Source organism: Chionomys nivalis, chromosome 6 (assembly GCF_950005125.1).
Source record: "Chionomys nivalis chromosome 6, mChiNiv1.1, whole genome shotgun sequence".
Taxonomy (NCBI): Eukaryota; Metazoa; Chordata; class Mammalia; order Rodentia; family Cricetidae; genus Chionomys; species Chionomys nivalis.
Genome location: NC_080091.1, coordinates 6,939,803 through 6,962,140, shown reverse-complemented (window position 1 = coordinate 6,962,140; position 22,338 = coordinate 6,939,803). Strand labels below are relative to the sequence as shown.

Sequence of the window (22,338 nt, the reverse complement as noted above, 5' to 3'; positions counted from 1 at the left end):
AACCAGGGTACAAAAAAAACCAATAGGGGCTGACACCCAACTGGCCCTGGCCTCGCACGCTTGACACACACACAAAAGGAAAGCGAGTTGATGAATGGTTATATTTCCCCAGTGCCTCCAGCCCCACCCAGCCAGGAGGGAGGGAGCTGTCTGTGTGACCATCCTTGGGCAGGTGACCTGGAGGTGTAGACAGACGGGGCTCAGTACACCACCTCGTACACAGTGGCCTTCTTGTCCCCTGAGCCTGTCACAATGTATTTATTATTCCTGGAGATGTCGCAGCTCAACACGGAGGAAGACTCTTTGGACTGGGACAGAGAAAGAGGTGAAGGCCAGCCTGACCACCACGAAGTGCACAGCAGGAAGCCTGGTGCTTGGGGACAGTCAAGGCTGATGGGTGTGGGTGTCACCAGCGCCTTCTAGCTGGGGGCAAGCCTGACCAGCGACTTAAGATATGGTACCCAACTCAAGGCTTGCCTTCAGATAGCTCAAGGACACGGAAGCACACGTACAGCCACCCCGTCACCTGCCCTTCTTCCTAGTCTCAAACCAGCCATACCCTGTCCCGTCCCGCCCACGTGCTGGGTAAAAGGGGTCCAGTGGTATCCCCGACATGTGAAGGATTGATAGGAAGGGGTCCCAACAGCACTAACTCAAGAGAACAATACTAAAGATTGGCGGTGGTTCGGGAGGATGGCACATCTGGAAGACAGCTATGCCATGTCCGAAAGAGCTTCAAGAGACTTAGTAGAAGGAGCCTGGGGCTGACTGGGGAGAGTGCTTACCCAGCACACACGGAGCCCTGTCTCCATCCCACCCTTGGGTGACTGAGCAGGACCGTGAGGCCCTTTTTCAAATCTCACTTCATCTAATGAAGTAATGAAACGGCAACAGTGAAGGCTGCACTTCTGTGGGGGGCGGGGGTGAAAAGCCCCACACACACACACACTTCGTGAATATCGCTCAGCCATGAACAGAGCCTGGCTCTGACACTTGCCACAGACTGGGCCCCGGGGACATTCTGCTCAGCACAGAACCCAGTGTGGGGTCCCTTAAAGGGAACATCCGGGACACAAGAGTGTAGAGGCAGCCACCGGCTGGGGAGGGTGGGTACCTGGAAAATGCTGGCCCCATAGGGTGTCCTCCAGGCGTTGAGCAAGTTGTCCTTGCCTGTACTAACAAACCAGCGTCCTGGGGAGGGAAGAGACCCGGTAGTTACAGAGACGGGGACCTCCCAGGGCAGGGGCTCCTTGCCTGAGCCTTTGAAACTCGGCCCGCCCCACCCTGCCACTCTACAGTGTCAACAAGAGAGCTGCCAGTCAAACCCCACCCCCACACTGGCTACCCAGACTCTCCTGGAACTGGCTCTGTAGCCCAGGCTGCCTGGAGCTCACAGAGATCCGCCTGCCTCTGCCTCCCGAGTGCTGGGATTAAAGACGTCGTGCGCCACCACATCTGGTCCATCCTTTTGTGACGTGTGTGTGGGGGGGGGGGGCATTTATCTAAACCGACTTTGACCTCAATAAGTGGCTGGGTGGACAGGCCTGGGTAAACCGTTCTAACTTGAGCCGTTTTGGGGTGGCCCACGCTCCCTCTGTCGTCCCGTGGGGTCTCCCAGGCTGTACCACAGGAGGCGAACTTGAGCGACAGCACGCAGCTCTCGTGCAGGCGTAGCTGGTACTTCTCGGGTTTGCGCACGTGCAGGACCTCCACATGGCTGCTCTCCATCCCCACGGCCAGCCAGTCCTGGTTGGGACAGTGGCCCAGCGAGAAAATCTAGGGCAAGAGACAGCACTGAGACTACGGGTGCCCCACGTCTCCCATGGGGACAAAAATGTAGTTGGTGATGAGTGTCACATTTTAGCGCTAATCTGAGGCACAGGCGCGCTGAACTGTGGGATTCTGGGTCAGTCTGTGCCTTGGTATTTTGGATTTTTGAGACCTGGTCTCACTATGCAGCTTTGGCCGTCCTGGAATTCACTCTGTAGACCACGCTGAACTCACAGACATCCACCTGCCTCTGTTTCCTAGTGCTGGGATTAAAGACATATACCAGACACCTTGTATTTAAGGCAGGGTCCCTCACTGAACCCGGCGCTCACCTATTCGATTAATCTAACCCTCCAGCCAGTCCCGGGGATCCTTCTGTCTCCACGCGCCCCAGGTTGCAGGCTTTTTGTGTGCATCATAAGGATTTGAACTCAAGCCCTCATACTAACTAGGCAAACGCTTTACCCACAGAGTCTTATCCTGGCCTGGGAAGGGCACCCTGGGGGAGGCCAGGATGGCAGGTGCACCTGGGAGCTGAAGTCGTGCTGCTGAAGCTGGCGGCCCTCCCGCAGGTCCCAGCAGCGCACTGTATTATCCAGGCCCCCAGTCCACAGCCGGGTCCCATAGTCCGATATGTCTATGCAGCTGGCCCCGTCCGTGTGGCCCTGGAACTGCCTGTGGGTGGAGGGCAGGCATCGGCATCCACATCCACATCCACCTGTACCTCCCCCACCCTACCCCAGGCCGCCCTACACACCTGACCATGGCCTGGTTCTGCAGGTCCCAGACCACGATGTTGCCATCGCTGCAGCAGGAGAAGCAGACTTTGGCGTCGGGGCTGACAGCCAGCGCATAGCAGGCCGGGGCGGAAGAGGTCAGCTCCGCCTTAATTCGTGGTGTGGGTGCTGCTAGGTCCCAGATGGACAGGGTGCTGGCTTCGCCGCCCACTATCAGGCTCTGTCCGTCTGGCAGCAGCTTGCAGGAGCGGATGTAGTTGTCGCGGTTCTGCCGCAGTGAGAAGCAAGCCAGAGCAGAGTTGGGGCCACCCAAGTATCCACAGACCTACCCTATAGACCCCGCCCATCCCTACAGGCCCCGCCTAGTCCTGCAAACCCCGCCCAGCTCCCCACGCCCCGCCCTCACCAGGCAATCCAGCTGAGCCACAGGTGTCTTGCTGCCTGGCTGGCCCACGTCCCACACCTTCACGCAACCTTTGCCGCCCGTGTACACGTGCTGTGTGGAGCCGCTGATCGTGACGGCACACACCACCTCACCGTGGGCCAGTGTGTGTAGCTGCCGAGCATGGCGAGGGATGCCCGTGCCCACCAGCGCATCCGAAGGAAAGGGCACCGGCTGCATCTGGCCATCCGCAGACACGTGGAAGGAGTAGGCCCTGCAGAGGCCGCAGATGCGGGTGGGCGGACCACCCCGCCCACCCCACCCCAGGTGTTCCCAGGAAGATGGGGACCCATGCCTCACACACACCCTGGTGACAGCACAGCCCACATGCTACTCACGGCTTCGCCCCAGAGATGCCAGGCAAGGAGATGGACGAGCCTCGGAGATGCGGGTGTGACTCAAATGCCATCTGCCAGAGGCCAAAGACGTGACCCAAGGCAGGGTGTCCAGCACCCCTCACCCAGGTCCCATCCCATGCCTATCTGTCCCTCTGACAGGAAACAGACTCGCAAGCTTGCTACTATACTTTTAAAATAACCTCCTGGACCAGGCTTTTTAACCACTGCAGCACGTGCTTCTTCCCACACACATACTGGACCAAACCTCCAGTTTCTCCTTTATTTCTTTTCTCTTTTTTTATTTTTTCTTTTTTTCGTTTCTTTTCTTTTTTCTTTGTTTTGTTTTTGTTTTTAGTTTTTGCTTTTTTCAAGAAAGGGTTTCTCTGTGTAGTCCTGGCTTCCTGGAACTCACTCTGTAGACCAGGCTGGCCTCAAACTCAGTGATCCTCCTGCCTCTGCCTCCCCAGTACTGGAAGTAAAGGCGTGCACCACCATACCTCCACCACGGTTCATTTTTGAGGCAGAGACTCATGTGGTATGGGCTAGCCTCAAACTCCTCATCTTCCTGCTCCCCAGGGCTAGGGTGACAGACAGGCACTACACGTCCAGTTTAAGTCGTCCTGGGAATGGCACCCAGAGTTTCCTGAGTCCCAATGTTAGTCCCTCTTTTGTTACTAATTCTGGTTCTTTGGATGAAGTAGGTTTCTCCACACCCCCCGCAAAGACCTCCCTAGATCCGCTGACCATCCAAGCGGACTCACCAGGGGTGAGCGTCCGTACACGACAGAGCTGCTGACCTGGGGGGACAGGTGGAGGCTGACGTAGGAGCTGGGCATGGAGAGGTCCCCGTTGAGGGTGCTGTGGGAGCCCAGGCTGAAGGACGAGGTGAAGGGGCTGGACAGGGTCAGGGGACTCCTCAGGGCTGAGTGAGAAGGGCCAAGATACACATTCAGACACCCAAATCCCATTTTTCCTGTCTTTCAGCTGACGAACTCCCACATCCTCCAAACACCCAGACTCGGTAAGAGGAGGATGGGAGGCTCAGAAAGGTCATGCAACTAGCCTGAGGTCACGCAGCTGGTGAAGGCCCAGACTCCTCTCACAATCAGTAAGCTGGGGGTCACTTTGTTTCCCCGGGCTTCAGTTTCCTAGACTGAGAAGTAGCCAAAACAAGAAGACCGAGGCCCAGGGAGAGGCAGGCACCTGGCTGGGGGTGAATCTGGGGTCCAATCCATCAGTCTCTCACCCTTCCTTCACTTTTTCTTTTTCTTTTTCTTTTTTCAGACAGGGTCTTACTATATAGACCAGACTGGCCTTGAACTCACAGAGATGCACATGCCTCTGCCTCCTGAGTGCTGAGATTAAAGGCCTGCGCCACCACCGCCAACTCTCTCATCCTTTCTACTCTGGGGAGTCCCTCTGGATCAAAGGTACGCCAGGAAGGAGGGGACTTACCGATGCTGTCTGTGGATGGTGCTGGTTGAGCCACCAGCTGACAGAGGTGACTGGCAGAGCTGGGTCCCGGGGTGGACGCGTCCTGGGGTGGAGAGGGACCACATGACCTAGAGGCAGGAGTGCCTGTGGAGAGATCGTTCTGTGGAGAGCAAAGGGGCACCAGTCACTGCAAGGGCCAAGGCCCATACAGGGGAGCATATGGCAGCCCCCTGGTCTCTCAGGCACTCGGTGGGCACACAGCCGAAAGCCGGGAAGACCTAGGTCTGTGGTGCAAACACAACCTTGGGAGTGTGGCTATAAAATGGGTCCACAGAAGAGAGTGCTGCAAAGAGGTGGGAACTCTTTGGGGCAGCAATGTGCCATCCAGAGACAGACAAAGTCGGAGGCCACTGAGCTGGCAAGATGTCTCAGCAGATAAAGATGGTTGTGCCCAAGCCTGACAATCTGTGTTCAACCCCTAAAACCCACGTAGTGGGAAAGAACTGACTCCCCAGAGTTGACCTCTGACCTTCATGTGTGCAATATGGCACACACACAGACATGGGAGAGCACTTGGGAGAGAGAGGCAGGCGGATCTCTGTGAGTTCCAGGCCAGCCTGGTCTACAGAGTGAGTTCTAGGACAGCCAGGGCTACACAGAGAAAACCTGGCTTGAGGAAATCAAAAAAGAAAAAAAAAGAAAAAGGTTCTAATTTAGAGGCTGAGCAAGGTGTGATGGTGCACACCTTTTATCCCGGCGTTCCAGAGCAGAGGCAGGGGATCATGTCTCAATAAACAAAGAAACTGACAGGCTCCTAGGACAGTGGTCCCTTTGGCTCCAGAGGTCCTCAGCCCCTGGTGTCCTGACAGCCAGGCCTCTGCTTTCTTTTTTTTTTTTTTTTTTTTTTGGTTTTTCGAAACAGGGTTTCTCTGTGGTTTTGGAGCCTGTTCTGGAACTAGCTCTTGTAGACCAGGCTGGTCTCGAACTCACAGAGATTCGCCTGCCTCTGCCTCCCGAGTGCTGGGATTAAAGGCGTGCGCCACCACTGCCCGGCCAGGCCTCTGCTTTCTATAGGCATATTTTGCCAGACAGGGTTCGAGTAGCTGAGGCTAGCCATGAGCTGACATCCTACAGAGGAAAATGCCTTTGGACTCTGGATCCTCTGGTGACCTGGTGACATAGCTCCTGGAAGACTGTGGGACACCCTTGGGGGTGTCTCCAGCTAGACCTGCCCCTACTGCCAAGGTCTCCCTAAGTGGAGAGGGGACTAGATAACACTGGAGCCCACAATGACTGCTGGTTGCCATGGCAAACTTCGGGGGGTGGCTAAAAACAGATCATCTCTTACCCTGGGTGAAGTGGAGGGCAGAGGGTCTGGGCAAGACTGGAGAGGGACCCTGGACTTTCGGGGACATCTGGGGTGGGGGAGGGGAGGTCTCTGTCAGGACCCAGTGCTGCAGTGAGGGGGGGTGGGGGTGGGGAGGTGAGGGGGTAGTTCCCACCATTGCAGGAAGTGAGTGACCCAACTAGGTCCTATTTCTTTGCTCAGTTTGGTCATCAAGTTGCTTTTAAAATGTTTCCTGAGACTCAGCAGAATCTTCTGTGGGGGGAAAAAATGAGGAACCCAAAGGAAAAAAGTCAGGTGTAGTGAGTCATCAGTCCCCCCAGTACTGAAGAGGTAGAGGCAGGAGGATCATGAGTTCAATGCCATCCTAGACTATATGAAGAGTTGGTGGCCAAGAAATATTGTCTCAGAAACAAAACAAAAAACCAACCATCAAAACCAAACAAACAAAATAAATAAAGCAAACAAAAAACAAATGAGAAAATCTCGACTGCCCTGCCTGGCTGATCTGCTCTTGCATTCTGTCTGTTTCCAGGCCACCCTGGGATGATGAAAAGAAGTCTCACGCACACCCTCTTCCATACCAGGGCTAGGTCTTTGCTTCTGGGGAGTGGTGAGCCCAAACTGGAGGCCAAGGAGGCTGGGCTGTCCGCGAGGTCCCTGCGGGCAGGGATGCAGACGGGTGCCTTTCCACAGGGGGTGGTTGCAGGGCTGGGTGGCTCTGAGGGTTGGTCCTGAATTCAAGAAGGTGACACTGAGAGGGAATGGGTAAAGGGGAAAAGACACCCACAGCGGCCATGCAGCCCCGCCCTCCACAGCAGCAAGGAGAAGGGCTGGGGCTCACTTCTGGGGAGCCTGAAATCCAGGAAATGAGTGGCCCACCTCCACTGTGGGCCTCAGGGTCCCCACCTGTCCTGCAAACCCCCTGTCTGCCCTCGCCAGAGACAGACAGGAACTCTCTCCTCCCTCCCGTCCCCCTTCCCCGTCCCCCTTCCTCGTCCAGCCCCAACATCTCACCTCATCCACCACCAAGTTATAATCACTCTTGTCTTCATCACTTTCCTGGGGGTGGGGGGAACACAACAGGGGACACACAGGCCGTCATGCCCCTGCCTCCACACCTCTGCGCTATAACCTCTCCGGCTCCCACTGCCCTCTAGAGGGACACCAAGCTCCAACTTCATTCCCAGGTGCTGAAAAAGCCTTTCCTGACCCAGAGAGCAGGACAGATCACATTTGGATACACAGGGAGGAGCCAAGGGTGCAATCTGAACCGAATTCTACAGAACCACTGTCTCCGGCTTCCCTTCCAAGCTCACTAGCCTCTGAGTTGCTGCTGAGGGTGATGCCTACGGTGTCCTAGAATCACTGTCTCTAAATCACTCCCCCAGCCCCTCACAGGGGATTCTAGGTGGGGCTCCACCATGACCACGCCCCCAGACCCTCACTGGGGGAGTCTAGGCGGGGCTCCACTCTTGACCACGCCCCCATTTCCTCACTGGGGGATTCTAGGCAGGTGCTCTACCTCTGAGCAATACCTGCAGTTCAGTTCATGGCGGAAATATATCAAAACAGCTGCTTGTCTCATTGGCTACAGACACTTAGAGTGAAGCCTGGTAGGACAGTGTCTTTTGATTGGCAGGTGCTCCGCAAGCAATGGGAGGCTACAGAAGGCTGTAGAGTGAGCATCATGGACAGTTCCCAAGGCTTTGCTCAGGGGCAAGTCTGCGTCCATCTCTTTTCACCCCAGTTTCTGCGTCTCTCTCTAGAACTCACATAAGGCCCTGACAGATCCTTATCTTCTGCTCTCTGCTGCTTCCCATTGCCACCTCGGCCGCTAGAATTCTCCTCTTCCACCAGACTCTCAGGGGGCGAAGGGGAAGCACTCTGCAGGGAGACAGGAAGAGGTAAAGGCGCGCTTGAGGTGCCTCTCAGTCTACATTCTTGTCCAGCCAGTACTGACTGAGTGCCCCTCACTGGGGATTCTAGGCGGGGCTCCACCTTGACCACGCCCCCAGCCCCTCACTGGGGGATTCTAGGTGTGGACTCTACCCTACCTCAGCATCAGTGCTAAATTCTCTGGATCTGTACAGATGGGGAAACTGAGTCCCACGAAAACTCATTACAGTGGGACTTACAACCCACCCAACACTCATAGCTAACCTCTTGAGAATGGGGGATTCGAACCTTCCCACAAAGCCTGTGCCAAGCAAGGAGTGCACCTGCATGAGGACCCCAGCCCGTTTTTTCTGAGGCACACCCATTACAGCAGAACTTGGGAGACTGAGGCAGGGACTGTCATGAGTTCAGAGCAGTGTAGACTCTAAAGCAAGACCATGCCTCGAAGTAAATAAACCAGAGCTGGCTTGGTGGTGTACAATTCTATCTCCAGAAACCAAGAGGCAGAGGCAGGAGGATCTCTGTGAGCTCGAGGTCAGCTGGAACTATACAGTGAGACCCTGAGCTCCCGCCACCCCAACACCCCGTACCCCCTCCCACAGCCGCCACTGCCAGCCCAGGTGAACTCACCCTGCTCGCAGCTCTGTCCACTGGACGGAAGCCGAGAGAAAACACACAGAATTAGGGATTGAACCCGGTGGTGCATGGAACAGTTCCATCCCAGCTCAGTACCCTTCCAGGAGATGCCCAGGACAAGACTTGAACCTCATGGCTGCAACCCCTACTATCGGTTACCCTCCCCGTCACGGTCCCTGCCAGTATCAGCCAGGGCTACCCCCACTCACCTCTGGACCCCTCGGCGTCCACACCCACGCGTTCTTCCTTGGCTGCAGCTACCAGCTGGGCCTGCGCAGCCAGCGCCCCGGACAGGGCCAGCAGCCCCGAAGCCCCGGTGCCCACCAAGCCAGCTGGGCGTGGGGTGAGAGGTGCAGGGGCGGCGTGGGACAGCGGCTGGAGCTGGTTCTGCTGCTGAAGGGGGAGAGGATGGCCAGGGGGGGCAAGGGGTGGGGACAGGGGTATGCGGAGGGTGAATGAGGCGGTGTCCCTGAGGCGGTGGACTTGGGAGACTCACCCCCAGGAGGCTGTTCAGTTCCCCCACGGTCACCTGCTTGGCTCGGTCCACAGCCTGGAGAACCTGCTGCTGATGCTGCGGGTGGAGGGGACGCTGAGCGGGCTGCCGTGGGCCTTGGCCCAGGCTGTCTCTCTGTCTGTCGCTCTATGCCTCTATCTTTGTCTCTGTCTGTCTCTCTGTGTATGTCTCAGCCTGTGTCTCTTTGTCTCTGTCTGTCTCTCTGCACATGAGGGGAAGAGGTGGGTATTGGCTATCTTCCATCTTGTTTAGAGCCCAGGTCTCACAGCCCAGGGTCCCCTCCATACCTGGCACTGGCTGCCGTGCCTGGTGTTGGGGATTTGAACTCAGGTTTTCACGCTTGTGCGGAGAGCTCTTTACTCTCCTAGCCACCTTCCTGGCCCCTTCTCTGGCTATTTTCAGTCTCATAACCAATTTAGTCAGGTCTCAAACTCCCAGCAATCCTCCTGCCTCAACCTCCTAAGGGCTGAGATGGCAGGAATCATCCTGGCTTCCTTCCTTTGTGTTACAAAACAAAACAAAACCAGGAATGCACCTTAGCTGATGTTCAGAGTTGGGCCGGGCAGATTGGACCAGTACCCTAACGAATAAGCACCCATGCACACAACACCTGCTGCCAAGCACCCACCCCAGAGTGGGAAGCTCGGGCTGGTCCTGAATTTCAGCAGCAGCCCCACCCAGCATGTTCATCCCCAACACTGCAACATTAAATATGGAGGAATTCAATAAATTTGAGCACTCATGGTTGGCGACCCCACACTGGACACGGGGTGGAACCCAGGCCCCCGGCCTTACTGTGGGGAGCTCTTCTCTCACCCGCAGGAAAGGGGCAGCAGGTCCCACAGAGGAAAGCAGGGATGCTGCATGGGGTACCCTGGGTGCCTACACGGAGGTGATACCCGTTCTCATGTCTCTGGAGGAACATCTCCAGACAGAGGTAGCAAAGGCCAATACCAAGGCCCTGTGGTCAGCGGGAGCGAGGAATCGCTCACACAGGACACAGAGCCTTCTGATAGTTCCATGAGCTGTTCACACAGGTCCCCCGTCAGCCCTGACTGTGTTTTCAACATCACTGTATTAAAAACACCTAACAAAATTTACTACTCTGAACCATTCCAAGTGCACGGCTCAGCAGCATGAAGCTCATTCTCGCTACTGTGTGGCCTTCCCGCCATTCGTCTCCGGAACTTACCAACTCCCCATTTTGAAGTGGTGTCCCAGGTCTCTCCCCAGGCCCCACTCCCTGGCCCTGGATCTACTAACTCGAGAGTGGGAACCTGCGGTGTATCCCGTGTGTGGTTCATCTCACCAAGCATCGTCTGTAGGATTAGCCCCATGGTTGCTCACCTAACCCTCAGGATACCCTAAGCAAGAGGCTGCTGTAGAAACCCCTTCAGCCAGTAGCCTTTAAGTTACCCGCCCATGTAACATGGGTGTGGCCTCTTATACTATAAATGCCGATGTCAAGCACACACTCCTTCTCTCTTCTGGCTCCTATTTCCTCATTCGTGCAGAGGACTGTGATCTGTGAGTCCACCCCTAAATAAATAATCCTTTATTAAACTCAATTCTGAGCTAGTGTGGGATTTCTTTTTAGCATCCTTCCTTAGGAGGTAAGCACAGAGAAGCATGTATCCTGCCAAAGGTCACACAGCGCAGGTCTGTGAGCAGTGAGGTACAGGTGCAACCCTAGCAAACCATCCAGAGAAGAGAGTCAGGGTTAGAAAAATGGCTCGGTCAGTAAAGGGCTTGTCAAGCAACCAAGAAGGCCTGAGTTCAGTTCTCCAAGAACCCTGTGAAAATCCAGGCATATAGTGTGCGCCTGTAATTCCAGCACAGTGAGGAGACAGGAAGACCCTGGGGCTCACTGACTCAACAGCAACCCCTACTCAGCAGATTTCCAGGCCAGTCAGAGTTAGGGGGGTGGTTCATCATGTGAAGATGACTGGGGGCTAAGCCCTAAGACCTTAGTTCAATCCTTGAAAACCCCAAGGTAGAGAGGACCCACTCCCGCAAGCTGGCCTCTGACTTCCACATGTGTGCCATGGCCCATGCATCCTCTTCCAAAAATAAATAACGGGTTGGCCCAGTGGTTAACAGCACGAGATGCTCCTGCAGAGGACCGGGGTTCAGTTCCCGGCACCCATTGGCCATTCACAACCTTCTACGACTTCATCTCCAGGGGACTCTGCAGTACTGCATACACATGATACCCAGACATATAAAATTAACTAAATATATAAAATTGTAATAAAAGCAAATGAAGGTGAATGGCGCCTTGGGAAGGACACCAAGACTGACCTCCAGCCTCCCCAAGCATAGGCATGCAGAAACGTAAGGAGCAGGAAGTCCCTGGTCCACACCTTCAATAGTGTGGCCTCCATTTCTCCAGGGCCAGGCACACCCACCCTGTCCCTTCCCCACCCTCTGCACAGGCTCACTCACCTCCTGTGTGAGGAACGGGACCATCTGGGCACAGATTGCACTGAGCCGCTTCACGATCTCAGCCTAGTGACAAGATGAATGGAATTGGGGGGACGACCACCCCAACACCCACGGTCCTGAGCATTTGGGTCATGGCCTCCTGCTCCCCCTTCCCCCGCCCTCGTGAATCCCTCAGAGATATGGAACTTAGATGGATAGGTCCCCAGGCACTGTGGTGACTATCTGAGCTCGGGTATCCCGACGGACGACACCCAGAGAAGCTGTGTGAAGGGTGGGGGTGCCCAGCTTGCATGTTCCAGCTCTCCTCAAGTCTTTGGGGTGCTCTATGGTTGCCTCTGATCCCCCACCAGGGACCAGATGATCAGCACTAGACCAACAGAAACCAGTAACATACACAGATCAGCCCTCCAAACCCTCCCACTCCTGGTCCACTCCACGTCTAAGGGCCCAGTGTGGGGCTCTGCCGTGGAATCTTAGGTCAAGAGGCTATGACTCCATTCATCTAGAGGTCTCTGAGCCCTCAGAACCCCCAAAACCACTGGCCGCTCTGGGGACCAGCATTGACTATGCACCTCTGGGATTAATTTCCACAATGTAAAGCCCGTCCTAGAACCCCAACACCACTTGCTGGAGCCTGAGGAACTCATGGGGTCAAACCTTACAACCTAGAGCCCTGACTCAGCACTCTGAGCCCTGAGAACCTTCAGGGCTAGCTAGAACCTTCAGGGCTAGCTCAGAACCTTCAGGGCTAGCTAGAACCTTCAGGGCTAGCCCAGAACCTTAAGGGCTAGCCCAGAACCTTAAGGGTTAGCTCAAAACTTTGAACTCTACCTCAGAACCCTGAGGGCCATCTCAGAACCTAGACTCACATTCAGAATCCTAGATAGGAAGAGTCTCAGGACCTTACAACCTAGGAGTCCATCTCTTCAGAGACAGACACAAAGCCCTTTGGTCTGTCTCTGAAGCACAAGACCAGGCTGAGTCCCGGCAGCAGGCCGAGCACCTAGAGAAACAGCATTCCAGCCCTCCAGGCCACTCTCTTTAGGGTCACACACAGAACACCAACAGAGTCCTGGGACCACCACATGCTCCTGGGGGTCTATCATGCAATTGCAGAAATTTGTCTCTGCAGTGGAGTCCCTCCAAGACTTCCTTGGCCTACAGCCCAGGCCCTCCTCCATGGGGACACTCCACTCCTCTGCTCTTCCTGCTCAGGCCACCGTCTCTAGATGCTGAGAATACTTTTTGTTACAAGCTTAAGATCTTTTCCCCTGGCCTTGGGACAGCCCTCTGAGGCCTCCAGAGATGTTCAAAGATGACCTCTGCCCCCACAGAAGTGCTCTGCCCCTTCCCACAGACCCCTGTCCCCAGAACGGTCACCTGTTTATGCATCTCAATGTTGAGGCCGTAGGACATCTCGTAGTACTGCAAAGAAGACAGCATGGCCAGTGTGGACAGTCGGCCCCACCCAGGGGACACAGTCTTAACCCAGCCTCGGGGGTGGGAGTATCAGGGCAGAACATGGAAACCCTGAACCTCATGGGGACCCAGACAGGGAACCCAGAAGGCAGGTCACAGCTGGGCTCAGACAGAAGAGACAAGCAGGCAGTCCCCAAGATAGGAGATGGGAGGCATCCATAGAAATAGCACCTGATACCCCAGACCCCAGGCTGCCTTCTTTAGGGAGAACACGAGGGTGGGGGCAGCAAGGGCGGGGACCCCTACCATCACGTAATGCCTTTGCATCTCTGTCTTCTCGCTGGCCAGCTTTTCACACTCCAGCTTGAGGCTGGCAGGAAGATTGGACAAAAAAGGGGGATTGCCTCGCCACACCCCACGTGGGTCAGTTTTCACAGTGACAGGTAGGGGCTGCCTGCCCCTCGCCCCCCTCCCACCACGTCTTTAGAAACTGCCCCGGTCCGGTCCAGACCTACCCTCCTGGATGAGATCAAACCCTTCCTCAGGGAAGGCTTTCCACACACTGCACCTTGGGAGCACCACCTCCACCAGGAAGCCCTCCTGTAGACCCAGTGAGCCCCGCCCCTTGTCCTACAGACCACGCCCCCTTCATAAGCCGTCGTCCTCTCCACTCCCCCCACCCCCGCTGCCGGGGGGTGGGGGGCTCCCAGTGCCCAGAGCTATCTGCTCCCCCTCACCTGTGATATTGAGCTTGGAGAAACTGGAATTCCTCTTTGATTCGGTCACAGATTTCCAGGACTGAGAACTTAAAAGGCTGGCCGGACTGCAATGGAGTCTGAGGGGGGACAGAGAGTAAGGACACGGGGTGGGGGGTGAGTTCCGGGGAACCAGGAGGCAGGGATCCCTTCCTCGTCCTCCCCTCCTGTAGCCAGAAATGAGGCTTGTACTCACCGGGTGCCTTCCCTGCGGGTACATCCTGCTGATGAACGGGTGGGAGAAGGGGCCCCCCAGCTTCGTGGAGGCTTGGGGATGTGGCAAGAGGGAAGCTGGGGTGCAGAGGTGGAGCTGGGAAGAGAAATTTAGGGTGCAAAGCTGAGGTTGGGAGTAGAATGTGGGATGCGAGGTGGAGCTGAGGGTAGAATGTGGGGTGCGGGGCGGAGCAGGGGGGCAGTATTTGGGGTGCTAAGCTAGAGCTGAAATGCGGCGGGACTGAGGCTGGAGAAGCTGGGAGAGAAGCCGGAGCTGGGGGAGGGATTTTCACGCAAAGAAAGAGCAGCCAGGGAGAGCCTGCCGGGGGCAGGGGACCCGGACCCCGCGCTGCGCCCCACCTCCCGCCAGCGCGCCCCGGTCGTCCAGCCCGAGGGCAGCTGCAGCCCACGCCGCAGGTCGGTGGCCGCCCGGGGTCGGCGCTGGTGGCCAGCGGCCGCTGTGGCTGCGGAGCCGCCTCCCTCCGCGGGACTCGGCTGGGAGCCGCGGGCGGGACCCGCCTTAAGGTAGCACCGGTCTGCTTCCTTGGCTCCCAGACCCGCTGGGGAAACTGAGGCTTGAGTTATAGCCTAATGTTCCCACCCCACCCCCACGCGAAAGGAAAAAAATAAGAATGAAGGAGAAAAACAAGTTAGAAAAAAATTTTTCCTTGCACGCTCTGGGAGCCCTGGGGGGATGCAAGTGGCTTCTCTGAGTCAGTGACACAGTGCCCCATAAAGGATCAACACACCCAAGAGCGAAGCAGAGACACACAAGGATCCCAGAAAGTGCGGATTCTGGCTTTGCTCGCCAGCCAATGCTACTCCACTGTGGGGACCTCATGAGGGGCCTCTCTGAGCATCAGGAGTGAAGGACCAGGCAGTCTGACTAGCATGTTGGTGCCACCACCAGATCTCTATCAGATCCGACTCCTAAGGGACCAGACACCTCAAATTAGTACACAGAACCTCAGCTATGGGGACCAAACCTGAACACTAAAACATCTTGGGGGGGGCTCCACCCCTGACCACGCCCCCAGCCCCTCACTGGGGGATTCTAGGCTCCAAACCACGACCATAGACCTTTTACTTTTGGAGATGAGATCGTGTTCCTTGGTCCCTACTGTAGCTGGGACAACAGGCTCAGCTCTGACATCAAGCTTAAGTGTGTTCCCAGAGCTGAGAAAGCCACCTGTCACCTGGGAACCCCTCCCAGGGACAGAACAAGAGAGCTCTTAGCCCATTTCACAGAGAAGAAACCTCAGATCTGGTCCATCATGAAGTCAGTCAATAAACACGTGCCTGATACTACTGTGGACAACTATGCACTGGGAAACAGCAGGCAGCAACGATCATCATGGTAACGGCTGGACCTCTGTGGGCAGCAAGCCAACTACAGGGGACAGAGGCGTTTATGAGACTCTGCAGAGGGTTTCCAGGACAGAAGGACAGACTGCCACCCTCTCTGATCAGACTCTGGGAGATGAGCTACAACCAGCCAATATCACAGCTCAGGTCAGGAGCAGCATGTGCAAGGCAAGAATTTAGACAAGCCATGATAGAGACGAGCGCACAGGAGCCACTGGTGTCACGTGTGTGGGCTCGGTGAGGTTGACATTGTAGATGGAATCTTAAAATTCCGTGTGGGCCCCAGGAAGTGACGGGAAAAAAGACCTAGGGGGACAGCACTCAGACTTTGAGTGTTCAGTAACTCCCTGGAGCCCCGCCTAGAATCCCCAGTGAGGGGCTGGGGGCGTGGTCAGGGTGGAGCCCCACCTAGAATCCACTAGTGAGGGGCTGGGGCGTGGTCAGGGAGGAGCCACGCCTAGAATTCCCATGAGGGGCGTGGTCAGGATGAAGCCCCGCCTAGAATCCCCAGTGAGGGGGCTGGAGGCGTGGTCATGGTGGAGCCCCGCCTAGAATCCCCAGTGAGGGGTTGGGGGCGTGGTCAGGGGTGGAGCACCCTTAATATCTGGACCACCACGCTCTCCAAAGTCCCAGGCCTAGTGCAGCACCCCGCCCCCAGGCCTTTGAAGATTCTGTACAGTGTACAGCTCCTTTGACAGTGGAACATTTGCCCCCCACCGTTCCCACCACTGAGATTCTCCCCTGCGATTCTGTGCCAGGGTTCCCTGAAGCATCTCCTAGCTCAGTGGCTCTCAACCCTCCAGATGCTGAGACCCTTTAATACAGTTCCTCATGCTGTGGTGACCCCCAACCATAAAACTATCTCATTGCTACTTCATGACTGTAATCTTGCTACTCTTACGAATTGTAATGTCTCTGCTTTCCGGTAGTAGACCCACAGGTTGAGAACCTAGTACCTGCTGCTTTGGAACTGTCATCCAACTCCTCAGTCCTGGTTTCTGCCGGACTGGTTTGGTCCTTACTTATCATTTTTCCTTGCAGGTCGTTCTGTACCCGTAGCATGTGCCTCCCTAAACTGGCGGGACCAAGCCACAACCCCCACCCCCCAGGGCCTGGCTCAAAACTAAAGCGGGCGACGGGTTGAGACCAAGGAACACACCAGAAATCCTGGGCACACTACTGGGGAGTTTGAGAAAACACCGCGTCCCCCAACCCGTGCCCAGTCGCCAGATGGCCTGGGACCCCAGTACCTCCTTTCCCTGCGCCTTTGCCAAACCTCACCATCTCCCAGAATCAAGCCTGTTTGCTATTGGTGGTAGCCCAGGCTGGTCTCAGCCTCTCCTAGGGAGTCAGGATCGCAGGTGCGTGTCACTGGAATCCTTTAAGCCCCCACCCCCACACAACACCCTTCCTTCTAATGACCCTCAGCCTCGGTATTCTAATCCGGTACAAGCTCCCGTGGCTCCTTACTACCCAAGAACTGGGTCCCTCCTAGCTCCAAGCCGAGCGCGTGTAGGTCACACCCTGCACCCTCCATGCTCTAGGCTCCCAATGCCTAGTGACTTAATTTGAGTTCTGGCTCCGGGACTTTCTCTGGGGTTTCCAGGAATCCCCTCCCCCTACTGTCTTCAAAGATGAGCCCAAGGCCAACTTGGGACCCGAGGGGACGTCTAGGAGGAGGGAACCACTGTCCCGCGGCTAAGCGTCCTGGGAAGCCACAGACTCCGCGCCTCCGTGGGAGTTGCGATCTCTCAGGACTGAACCCCATCACACCGGGAAGTGGGGAGCACCGCGGAGTATCAAGTCTGCCTGGCCCCCAGGTCCCCCTCTTTGTAAAGTGGAGCTCAAAGGCTCGCAGTGACCCCCTGCCTTGGCGGCTCTCCAAAAGTAAAGAGGGGAAAAGCTGAGACTGGGAGCCCGGACCGGGACTGCTCGGTCCACCTTAAATCAGGCTGGCCGCCCCGCAGCCCGGGGACCGGCCTATCTCCTCCACGGTTGGCCGGACGCGCCAGCCAATGGGCTCCCGCAGCGCCCACATGGGTCTCTGACGTCATTCGGAGCACTGGCCAATGAGTGTCACGCTCCCGGCAGCCAATAGCAGGAGGCGGTGGGCTGGGCTGGGCCAATAGGAAAGCTCCCGTTGGACTGGGGCGCGCGGCTCCCACCAAGCTCCCCCCCACCCGCCCGGAGAGAGAGGGGGATTCGCATGGTGGTCCCTGAGAATCGTGAATCCCCCTTTAAAAATAAAAAAAAGCCCCTTTAGCCAGCCTTGGTGGCGGATTCCTGCTATCCCAGCACTCGAGAAGCTGAGGCAGGAGGATGGTTGCGAGGTGAACACCTACGTGGGTTACTGTCTCAAAACATTCTATATTAAAAAAATAAGTCCCGCGACTCAGTGGTTACCTTGCCAGGCTCGGCAGACAACGCGCCATCAGGCCTATTTTAGACACAGGTAAACTGAGGCAAAGACTACCGAGAGCACCTTGGACACCTAGGGAATGGCTGACGTTCGTTTGTTTGTTTTTTAATCCCAGCTCGCGTCCCAGGGTTGTTTCGTCTAAATCACGGGTGGTGGTGGAATGGGCTTATTTTACAGGGAGACGGGAGGTTGGACGCGCTGGGCGTGCCTCAGTTTATCAGAACCGAGATTGCCAGGAGAAAGGTGAGGAAGCGTTCTGGGCTGGGAAAAACTACGTATCCCAGCAGCGCCCGCGCGCCTCACCGCGCTCGGGCTGTCAATCAAAGTAACGTGGGTCCGCGCAGCCCGCGCCTCCGCCCGCCGCTCCCGCCTGCCAGCTCCCGCTCCCTCCCCGCCGGCTCCCGGCCCGGCGCGGTATAATTACAGCCCATTGATCCGACCCGGGCCGGGAAAGCGGCTCCCTCAGGGAGGCCAAAGCCTTTGGCTCCCGACAGCGCCAACCTCCCCCTCCCCGCGCCCCCAGCTGAGCCACTGGGCCACCAGCCAGGCCGACCCCCTCCTGCTGGCCCAGGGCTCGGGGGTGACCTCTGAGCCCCGGTTCCCGGCCAGGCTTGACAGGATAAAAAGAAAAACCACGTACACGCGCGCGCGGGGGCATACACACACACACACACACACACACAATCATTTTCTCCCTAAGAACATGGGGGAGTCACCCCCTCCCCCAAACGTAGTACCTGGTGTTGCCAGAGAGATGCCCCCTGAGGTAGCCTGGGCTGGGCTAATGACAGGACTCTGCAGAGGGCAGAAGCCCCGGGAAGGCTGAGTCTGGGGTCACAAAGCTGCTTAGAATATTCCCAAGGCTTCCTAGATGTGGATGTTTTATACTGGGGTTCTGCAGAGAGCATAGGAGTTGCCTTATTAGCAATCTCCCTAATTAAACGCTGGTCAAATTAAAATGAGGAGTTCTGACCTCTGACCTTGCCTGTGGGCCTCCTTGCTTCTGGCTGTCGCACCTGGGGTAGAAAAGGGAGGGTGGGGTGCAGCTGGATGTCCCAGGAGGCACAGGGGTCGACTGAGGTTGGAAGAAGCCCCATCTTGTTGAGCCGCTAGCAGACAGAGGTTTGTGAACACGAACCCTGCGTCAAGTGGACCCCACTCCAGGCCTCCTCCCTAACCTGGAGATTCCAAAAATGACTTACAGTGAGATTAGAAAATGCCTAACTGCAGGGCAGTGGTGGTGCACGCCTTTAACCCCAGCACTCAGAAGGCAGAGGCAGGAGGATCTCTGAGTTTGAGGCCAGCCTGGGCTACAGAGAGAAACCCTGGCTTGAAAAACCAAGCAACAAACAAAAGAAAACAGTGCTTAACCAATATGACCATGCTCCACCTGCCACAATAAAGTACCATTTGCTGCCACCTATACCTCACAGAGAGACTGTGACTTCATCTCCCCAACACCTGTGATCACCCATTTCCACGTGAATCCCAGCTAAACATTCCCCCGAAGCTCCAGAACCTTCCATAGCTTCCCATTGTCTCCAGAAATTCTCCAAGCTGCTCAGCTCTGTGTGGCAGGAGGCTGTAATTATCCATAGGGACCTCAGGGCCCTTGCACCTGCTACAGGATAGGACTTTGTCAGCGATGGTCTGGGGCGTGGTCGGGGTGGAGATCAGGCCTAAGGTGACATGCCTGGGTCCCCCCACACACTCTGCAGCCACACAGCTGCTGTTCCCCAGGTGGTCACCTCTTGGTCAGGGCTCCCCCGGCCACTGTGAAATCCACCATGCTTTCTTACCTTCTTCCTGCTCGCACCCCCACTTTGTGGGTTCCCTGTGGCAGGTGTAAGTGTCTAATAAATACCCAAGTCAGCCATGAAAAGAACATGGCTACAGAGTAGGGATTGGTTTAGTTGGTTTTGAGGGTTTTCGGACTTTCTGGGGGGTCTCCTTTCTGGTGCTGGGGATGAACCCCGGGCCTGGCCCATGCTGGGCAGGAAGTCACCCCTATTGCACCTACTGGGCCTTGGCCTTCCTTCATCCTCCTGGATTGCAGGGCCATCAGACTTGAGGGTCGCTGGGCCCAGAAAAGACTAGAGACCCTGTCTGGGGCCAAACAGCAAAGTGAGGTCCACTCTTTGCATGATCCTGAGTTGGGGGCCACCGCGGTGGTATCGAAGACAGGCCTCTTGCCGCCTCTTCCCCTGCTCCCTAACACTGGGCAGAGCAGAGGGGGAGCACCACCCAGCAGGCCCTGCAGCCATGGAAGGGGAGCTGGGAGGAGGAGGTGAGGAGGAGGAAGAGAAATGAAGCTACGAGGGGTAGAAGAAGGGGAGGGAAGAAGGGGAGGAGAGGAGGAGGGGAGGGGAGGTGGGGTGGCTGCTGCGGGGAGGCGGTCAAGGTTGTCTGGGGCTTGGCTGGCAGCCAGCTGCTGGGCCCAGGGGGCCAGGCAGTAGAGCAACCAACAGCAGAGGAGGGGAGGGGAGGGAAGAGGAGGGGAAGGGAAGGGAGGGGATGCGTGGGAAGAGGAGGAATCCAGCAGGAACAGCAAAGGATAAAGAGCTTCACAGCCTATGGGAACAGAGAAGGGGGGTGCAGATCAGAGCCAGAGCTGCGGGAGGACCCCAAGAGTCAGCAACAACATGAGGCCCTCTCTCTAGAGCCCAGCTTCAGTTCCCTCCTTATCCTGGTCCCTCCGTTTTCGCCCCCACCCAGCTGATCTTATGACCCGACTACCTGAGATTCGGAACCCTATCCTCACGCACTGAGCATCTGCAGGAGACACTCTGGACCCTGGAGACACAGCGGTGCCAAGGTGACCAAATGCTGTCACCCAGTGAGTCCCGCTGAGGGTCAGACACAGCAGGAGGAGGACATTGGAGGAGGGGTGACCGCTCCCTGTCCACCACTTAGTCTGGCTGTCCCCACTCTCAGTTCCCCTTTTCCATGTCACTACTGCTGACCCCATTTTTCTCCTCATACACCAAACAGCTCTTTAAAAGATGGGTTTCTGTCAGGAGGTGGTGGCGCACACCTTCAATCCCAGCACTCAGGAGGCAGAGGCAGGCGGATCGCTGTGAGTTTGAGGCCAGCCTGGTCTACAAAGCGAGTTCCAGGACAGCCAGAACTATATAGAGAAACTCTGTCTAAAAAAAAGGAAGGAAGGAAGGAAGGAAGGAAGGAAGGAAGGAAGGAAGGAAGGAAGGAAGAAAGAAAGAAAGAAAGAAAGAAAGAAAGAAAGAAAGAAAGAAAGAAAGAAAGAAAGAAAGAAAGAAAGGAAGATGGATTTCCATGCACACACTTAACTGTCCTGATCCAGTTGCTTGCAGTCTCTGGGCCTTTCTCCTGTGATACACAGGAAGCCTTGGTGTTTCAATATCCTGCTGGTTTGGGGGTGTTGCCCTGGCCTCCCCCTGTGATGCCTTGGTCTCCCCTGTGCTGCCCTGGCCTCCCGACCCAGAGGGAACCTAGTATCTTTCTGTAGCCTGGTATGATTTCCTGCGCTTCAGTGGGCCTCAGTTTCCCTGTTGGCACAACAGGAATTTCACCATCTTCACCCCAGGATGAATTTTAAGGTACAGCCTTCCAGGTCAGGGGGAGGGGACAGTCACTGCCTGGAGTCTACTCCTTGTTGGCGACAGGGTGGGGTCCCATTGGACCTGGGCCCTCAGCCTCCACAATCCCAAGAGTCCCCTAGCCAGAGACTGACCCCAGAACAGAGTGGATGTGAACACAGTGACACAGAGTGGCAGAAGGTCTCCTGTGGGACTCTACGGACCCAGCCGAATCCCCAGGGAAGCACCTGGAGAGGTCACTAGTCCTCACTGGGCATGAGGAGCTGGACATCTTACCCTCTCCCCATCCCATCCCACCCAACCTTTCCCTGTCCATCCCCCTCCCTGTCCCCCCTTCATTGGGCCACCAGACCATCAGCAGATGAATTACCCAAGGTCAGACTAGCTCAGTGCTCTCCCTGGGGTCCCCCCACCCCCGCAGGAACCCTGGAGGCAAAGAGACAGTTATCACCCGGGGCCCCTCAGATTGATCTTCCCAGGAGCAGACTCCGGCTGAAGAACCCAAGTGGGCACAGCACCCCAAGATCCAGAGTGAACCCCAGGCCTTATGGTCCACCACAAAACACAAAGGTGGTCAGGGGCTGGTGGCACAGAGGCAGGAGGATCTCTGTGAGGAGTTCCAGGCCAGCCTGGGCTATGGAGATCATGCCTCATAAAACAAACAACAAGCTAGTCCAACAAAAACAGGGGCCACTGATATGGCTCCACGGGTAAAGGCGATTGCAGCGAAGCCTGACATCCTGAGTTCGATTCCCAGGCCCACATGGTGAACAGACTTCTGCACAGTGTCTGAGCAGACAAACACCTAACAAACCAGTAATGATAAAAAAATAAAAACAAGTAGAGATTCATGCCAGGGCCTTCCCACAGACAGCCTAGCAGGGCCCAGTGACTCACCTGTGAACTGTGCTGTGGGACCCCACGTCAGTGGCTCACCACTGCTTGCCCACCAAGGGATTTTCCTTCCCCGGACGGGGGTGTCCAGAGGAAAGGGGTCCCCACCCCACAAGACAGAGCCAGGGACACAGCGGC

The 22,338-nt window shown here is 56.3% G+C and overlaps 1 protein-coding gene across 5 annotated transcripts; it reads right to left on the bottom strand.

Moving 5' to 3' along the window:
- Nucleotides 1-144: 144 nt before the first annotated feature.
- Nucleotides 145-14,416, bottom strand: LOC130875437 (transducin-like enhancer protein 2). Of its 5 annotated transcripts, none has more exons than XM_057771214.1 (21): nucleotides 14,308-14,416; nucleotides 13,931-14,044; nucleotides 13,717-13,814; nucleotides 13,286-13,349; nucleotides 12,941-12,985; nucleotides 11,561-11,623; nucleotides 9,098-9,172; nucleotides 8,811-8,994; nucleotides 8,596-8,615; nucleotides 7,843-7,953; nucleotides 7,084-7,128; nucleotides 6,651-6,800; nucleotides 4,743-4,881; nucleotides 4,049-4,209; nucleotides 3,288-3,358; nucleotides 2,914-3,163; nucleotides 2,528-2,775; nucleotides 2,298-2,445; nucleotides 1,626-1,776; nucleotides 1,115-1,191; nucleotides 145-308 (listed from the first exon to the last, which is right to left on the bottom strand). In XM_057771214.1, the coding sequence occupies exons 2-21, from the start codon at nucleotides 13,952-13,954 to the stop codon at nucleotides 201-203; spliced, it is 2,232 nt and encodes a 743-aa protein (XP_057627197.1). In that variant the 5' UTR covers nucleotides 13,955-14,044; nucleotides 14,308-14,416; the 3' UTR covers nucleotides 145-200. The 5 variants fall into 5 exon arrangements, with proteins under 5 accessions (XP_057627197.1, XP_057627200.1, XP_057627198.1 ...); XM_057771217.1 differs by having other exon boundaries at nucleotides 4,085-4,209; XM_057771215.1 differs by having other exon boundaries at nucleotides 8,811-8,991.
- Nucleotides 14,417-22,338: the final 7,922 nt, after the last annotated feature.